The following is a 7500-nucleotide window of genomic DNA, read 5'->3' on the forward strand; positions in this document are numbered from 1 at the left end:
TTTTTTTAGAGTGAATTGGACCTTATGCTAATCCTGTCATGTCATTTCAGATACTAAGCCTACTTGTGCTATGTTTTTGCTCTGTTCTGATCAGTTGTTCCTCAAGTAAAGGGTCGTGTAGACCGAAAGATCTTGGCTATTCGGCTATTCTCGTCTTTTCATATATATATATATATATATAATATATATATATATATATATATATATATATATATATATATATATAAACACACACACACACACACACACACACACACACACACACATATATATATATATATATATATATATATATATATATATATATATATATATGCGTGTAATATTTTATATCAACCAGAAATAGCTGAGGATTGCTGCTTTCAAGAAAAATATAATAATATGTGAGGAAACTGCCCTTTGTTATCATAGGATATGGACAAATAAAGACTCACATGGTTCTCCACAGACACGCGTTAATGGTATGTTGATTCCTTTGACTGTGAATTCTTTGCAAGTTTAACATCTCTCCGATAATAGAGGAAGCTCTTTATAAATCACATGGCATTTTTAAGTTCGTTAAAATCTCCCAACTTCTAGGAGGATATAATTATTGCTCATCCCGTTATTTTTCGTTTTTACTGAAATTCCTTCTGTAGGGATGCGAATATCGGCAAGCTGGCATGGAATGCTATATAACCATCAGGAAACCGAAATAAGTCTCCATCTTTAATCAGCATGATCAGCAAAGCGAAAAAAGTACACATCATACAAAAATTTTTTTTGAAAGGTGACGCCTTCGTACACTTTTTACTTATTACTTATCCGATGAAATTCTTATAGCATCTGTGCTTTTTACTTTGATCATTCTTTCTTTGAAGCAGTTCATGAGTTCTACATAGCCTGTTGAAATATTAGCGAAGCTTGGTGATGAATAAGTAAACAACAAACACCTGAATGAGAGCTTTCAGGGAGAGTGTCAGCCATTCTCTCCCGCGTTTTGTATAGAATTGTTTTGGTCTTTGGGTATAACTCGTTGTCAGTTTATCTAAGTGACAGATTTTCGAGCTAGTCGCAAACAGCAATTTGCCACCGTTTATTACGTAAACGTCGATTTTATTTACTTATTTCGTGGCGTTTCACTTAATGTTGTCTGAAACACTGCTCGCCTCTATAGAGCAGTCGTATTATACCCTCCTTATTTATGTGTGTGTGCATGTCCGTGGTTGTGTTAAATATATTATATATATATTTATATATATTATATCTATAATTATATATATGTGTGTGTGTGTGTGTGTGTGTATGTGTGTGTCTGTCTCTCTTTGTTTATTATGTAATATATCAACTAATGTGTACCTACCTGTAAGTCCAAAGGAACCCAATCTTCCTGAGTTCTGGAAACTGGCCACTACACTTAGCTTCCAAAGTGATGAATGTGCGTACATACGACCTGCTTTTGTGACACGCATCCACGTTAATCTTAGATGTAAGTTTCAGCGCTTTCTTGAAAGTAGTGTAGTTCCTAGATACTAAATCAGTGAGAAGGTCGTAAAGGGAGATATTTTTCACTTGAAGGGAAAATAATATTTGATTTTAAGCAGTCTGATACCAGTTTTTTTCTTTTCTTCATTCTGAATCTCTCAGAAGTCATTACTTTTAGAACTAATGTACAAGAACACAATGACGTTACGACAAGACTAATTGCTACTAGTCACCATCGTGGCTCTCTCTCTCTCTCTCTCTCTCTCTCTCTCTCTCTCTCTCTCTCTCTTTCAGTACGGCAAGAGCAATGTCGTGTTGCAGACTTAAGAGAAGATTAACTGATCAAGTAAACGCTTCATTTGCATATTGCTGTGCGTTTGTCTCTCACGATCATTTGTCGCAGCTTCTGAATAGTATTTGGAGCTAAGGGAATTAAAGAAAAAGAGAGAGAGAGAGAGAGAGAGAGAGAGAGAGAGAGAGAGAGAGAGAGAGTAATGCGGGTGAGAAAAATTGACTAACAGATTGTCTAAAACGTAGCCACCAGAGAGAGAGAGAGAGAGAGAGAGAGAGAGGACATGTAAATATGAATGAATGGATGTTGATGCGTAGTCTTAACGTCAATAGCGGTTCGTGAACTGCAGATTCATTGCATCCGAATGACTATTGAAGATCAACATCATTCCTCCGAGATGCATTATCGCAAACAACTTGTCTTCATGGCATACATACCATGAATACGCGGCAAAGTGCGAGAGAGGAGAGAGCAATGTCATGGTTGTTTAGTGAGATGTGCTTGTCTCTGTGGGCATGCACAAAGGGGACTGGGTTATAGATTTACATAGGGAAATATTCTGTTTTAATTCTCAGTGAAGCAGCTTTACACTAAGAATGTCATTGCAAAAAGACATAACATTTATGAAATGTAACTCATGATGATGTCCGCTTTTAATTTTGAAATTCACTCAGCTTTTAGGGAAAATTAAATTTGGTAAAAAAAAAAAAAGATTAACAAGTCCTGTTCCGAAGTGTTCCTGTTTTTTCGGCCGCTGTTAATAACCTTTAGACGCGCCAGAAGATATTTATAAATGCCGAAGAAGATATTGCACATTTAATAGCTCAGTCGGTGTTAAATGATTCAAGAACAGAAGAGAGACGAAGGTTGTTCCACTCTCTGAAAATGAGTGGGATGAAAGACTGATCAAAGACTAATCAGACCAGTGCTCCTTTGACTTAACGACTTCTTTCAGAATATCAGAGAGGCTGAGGAACCAGACTGGTGTGTGCAATGATGCCAAGAGAGTTGGGGAGGCTGACGAGGTTGCGATGGAGTTAAAACCAAATAGTGGTCTGCCGAGAGAAAGCCATTGATTGCAGCTTTTCAAATTGAATGGTATGCGATGAACCTGAATGAGTGGCAGATGAAGGATTCATGGCTAAACCAGAAATAATCTCATTGGATAAAAAAGCTCGGAAACTGATTTAAGAGAGGGATGTGTTCGTGAGGTGTTTTATCAACCGGTTTTGGCTTGCCAAGAGCACTGTTACTACGGTCTCTAAAGAGGGACACTAGGTATGAGTACCAGTAACGTAATATAATAAATCTCCAGAGAGTCAGGGTGATATAGAAATAAACAAGTGCCCACCCACCATGACCAGATCCAAAAATCATGAAATGAACTGGGTTCTCAGCCTCTCACTGGTCTTACCTGGTGGAAACCCTCGTTGAATGAGAGTGAATTTGTGTAGACACTATTACGCACATGTGTGAATATCTGAATAATTTTGTTGTTGTAAAGACTTGAAAGTGGAATTATAAAATACTATGAGAGAGATACAGGAAACAGAATATTCATAAAAATATTTCACAGCCTGTTTCTCAGACTGAAGTCGTTTTGTTTTTCTTTTCGTTCAAGCATTTTATTTTTTAAATAAGGAAGGAAGCGAATGGCTTTGTCGCTATAAATTTAGGAGGTGGTTATGAAAATTAGAAATAAATAAAATCCCAAAAAGCCTTAGCTTGTATAAGAGGAGAACCAATGTTTAATTCGATCAGACGGTCTTGCTCTAATATCCTCCCATCTGCTTAAGATATCCTTGAAAAAAGTTGGACTAAAATTTCATATTGTGTACCACCAACAATGGTTGAACTGCAGTATATTTCAGATTCATAAAGTACTTTAAGCTTTGCAGTGTAAAGTTTTCCAAATGACCGAGACAAGCACATCATTCTTACATGACCTACACGATTTTTCACCTATGTAGTTTCTCTCTGTTTAGTACTTATTGCGCGAAGCTTCATATTTATTCCTACGCAAAAAGGAGCCCTACTCTTAGTCAGCTTCTCCTCACTGTATTGCAGGGAAATTTCATTTTTACAATATTCTATTGAGAAGCACAAATAGGAGCCGAGTTCCCATTGCCAACATTCCTGGAAGTGGAATCATTGTAACTTCCAATTAGGTACTATGCAACCCCATTACGCTGTCGCGAAGGCGTAGGTAAGAAGTTGCATCTACAAACTCACCGATTTATTCTGAAAAACGGACAGGTCAGTAGCTCTTGCGAGCGGAAATGTAGTGCCTGACACGGGGCGAACAAAACAGAGCTCACAGTACAGTCAGCTATGGTTGTTAAAGATGGAAAGATGTGCATAAATCGATGTACTACAAGACACGAATGAAGTTATGATACATATAGTTGAAATGCTGCCATTGTAATGCATGTGTTAACAATGATACAATTAACATAACATTAATATGAATTATAATATATGTACAAAAGATGTGAGCAGAGATACTTGTTTTGAGGATATTAGCTGCCCAGGCGGGCTGTTCTATATATGAGCATGAGCTCGTGCTGGCATAAGGCCAGCTCAATCAAAAACAACAGGTAGGATGGACCGTGTGTTGGGCCACTTGGGACCCTACTACTTATTGATGAGTACTTGTTAACAAAGCTTTTCAAAGGCAACTACTAACCTTGTACAAACCGGAGTTATCTGGGGAACATAGGTAGTAATAGTGATGGTTCTTGCTCGAAAGGTTACCGATGACTATATTTTATACATACACATATGTATATGAATATAACAAATATATATCTAATTATATATATATATATGTATGTATGTATGTATGTATGTATATATATATATATTATATATATATATATATATATATATATATGTATATATATATGCTATATATATATATATATATATATATATATATATATGTATGTATGTATACCTACATATAATAAAACTTCTACCTCTGAAAACAGGCATCTCTGCTCGACCATGAGGAGAGCTTCCACTGCGTTCCTTCGTCCGATAAGGTAGCAGAGAATGCAAATGAGGTTAAATCTTATTGGAGTCTTACACCGCCTCAAACGCCAATCGGGGTAACTCCTGACGTTAACAGATCTGGTGTCGCCCGGGGAATATGAACTTAAGCAGAACTAAGAGAGCTTTCATGAACTGTCCTTACTACATGAATCATTTGCATGGGTAACCGTTTTCTTCATGAACGCGAATTTTTAACAAATCTTGTTTTAAACTTTTAATTTTACACCAGTGAACATATGTACATTCTAATGCTGCCTGCCAACTTGGTTTTATTTGCAAACTTTCGTATTTGCAACGATGATGGTTATCACGCCAAATCATTTTCTTGTCTTAATGCCAGCTTTAGTGACTAGAATTAGATACATGCAGTAAACCATGCTTTCTCTGTGTTTCTATTGGAAATTTCCATTTGCACTTTAAATGACAGCTACTTCATCCACCTTCCTGTCCAAATTCTTTAACTTCACTTGTCACCTACATATAATTAGGATAAATCGTTCAGGTGAGCACAATGAATGTTTAATGTCATTCAGACTGATTAGTCATAATATACAAAACTAAAAATGGGATTAAATCTTCAGTCAATCTTTCCACTTACGTTGACGTGGATCCCTGGTTGGTCATAAACTGCCTTGGCAGGAGACTCGGAGGGCATAAACCTGAAGAACTCCCTTCCGTCTCTGTACCATTTGACTGAATACAGCTTGTGAGAAGTGAGATTCCACAAACACTTCAGCTCCACGTCTTGACCTCTGCTCACATGTTCTGGTACTTCAACGCTAGTCAGGACGACCCCTTGTCCACTCACTGAAAAGAGAAGCAAAACTTGAGGCCACAGTTGAATCAGCACCGTCAAAATCTGCAAGTGTTCCTTGGTTTACTCCTTTTTACTTGCATTCAGAAATAGTAAGGCAGGGAAATCTAAATGGAAAGATTTATGGTTATCAACATAAGTGAAAGGAATTTCAGGAATACATTCTTATACGAACTTTGTGGTTGTGATAAACAGTAACATTGAACTTGCGTGCTTTAATACTCGGACAAATTAAATGATGCCTTATGTTCAATCGATAAGACAATTGATAATCATTTTGGACACAAAGAATGTGGATGCTATCCAGGACAAAGAGGCGTTTGAGGAATAAATGGATCTTTAATAAATTGTAAAAAGTATATCTTTGAGAGTAACGAGTAAATAAACAACTATAAGATTTGAAAATATTGTAAGCGTAAATGCTAACCAGGGAAACAAATCATACCGCACATAAAAAAAGGTTTATTTTTCAATTAGGGTTAATATTAAAGTACTCGAACCAAATCGTAGCTGCAGACGGAGGTGATAGAGGGTTGTTAAGATGATTTTGCAACGCAATAAATTACGTGGGATTAATAAAGTTCCTGATAACACCGCCTTTTCACAAAGAAAAACAGTTAGAACAATCCAAACACTTTAAGCTATTCGAATTCACTGTCACCAGAAATCAGTTGTAAATATATATATATATATATATATATATATATATATATATATATATATACATATATATATATATATGATATATTATATATATATATATATATAGTATATATATATATATATGTATATATTTATGTGTGTGTCAAGTCGAGAAGAAAATAAAGGTAATCCGGCCCTCAAACCCACGTTTACACACACACACACGCACACACCACACACACTACATTATATATATCATATATATATATATATATATATATATATATATATATATATATATATGTGTGTGTGTGTGTGTGTGTGTGTGTGTGTGTGCGTGTGTGTGTGTGTGTGAAGTCGAGGAGAAAAAAAGGTAATTCGTTCCTCGAACCCACGCTACAAAGACACACATATTTATATTTACACACACACACATGCAAATATATCAGGTAAGAATAATTGTTAAAAGTTGAGAAGAGGATTGGAGTGTCCACAAAGAAATATGTATGACAGAATTATTGGAACAACTCTCCTTTAAGGAGTGAAATGTGTTTTTTCGGCGAAAATGAAAGGAGCAAAGTTTGAATATATATATGTAAATATATATATATATATATATATATATATATATATATATATATATATATACGTCAGGAAGAGGAAACGAAGGGTGAAAATCTGGAGATTCGAAGAAGTTGTATGAAGGTTAGTACATGAGAAATGCTAAATTCAAGTATTTTGAGATGGTTTTCTCGTGTGGAAAGAATGGAGGAAGACAATTTACCAGAAATAATGTAGGGCTCGAGGGCATTAGGAGGAAAAAGGCTTGAAGGACTTAGAAAGATGTAAATAGATGGTATGACAGAGATACTGGAAAGGAAAGCCTTCATCTACACGATATGCGAGAGTACCTGCTAGGAAGGGTCATGTGGTGATTGCATGTAGGGGCTTTGATGCATAACTGGTGAGCCTTCGGCCGAAGTGTATGAATGGCTGATATTTTGGAATTTTTTTTGCGCAGTTTACGAATGAGTGCAACATTGTCTGATGTGTTATTTTTTATTATGTGAACCCATGCTATGGTAAATGACCTGGGGTTGAAAATATATTTGAATGTGTATGTGTGTAAACATATCTCTGTCCTAGTGTGGTGCAGGAAAAAGAAATCCACCCGCGTATTTGCAGTACAGAATCCAACCTCATGCTAGAATGAACTGCTGGGAGGAACCTTACC

At 36.1% G+C, this 7500-nt stretch overlaps 1 protein-coding gene across 1 annotated transcript in view; it reads right to left on the reverse strand.

Moving 5' to 3' along the window:
• The window catches only part of LOC135217081 (junctional adhesion molecule 2A-like), a 202128-nt gene that overhangs the window by 20832 nt on the left and 173796 nt on the right, over positions 1–7500 (reverse strand). The window contains exon 2 of the mRNA XM_064252768.1: positions 5409–5617. Within this exon, the coding sequence (XP_064108838.1) occupies positions 5409–5617 (209 nt within the window). The remainder of the gene's footprint in view (positions 1–5408; positions 5618–7500) is intronic.

This window comes from Macrobrachium nipponense, chromosome 7 (genome assembly GCF_015104395.2).
Source record: "Macrobrachium nipponense isolate FS-2020 chromosome 7, ASM1510439v2, whole genome shotgun sequence".
Lineage (NCBI taxonomy): Eukaryota > Metazoa > Arthropoda > Malacostraca > Decapoda > Palaemonidae > Macrobrachium > Macrobrachium nipponense.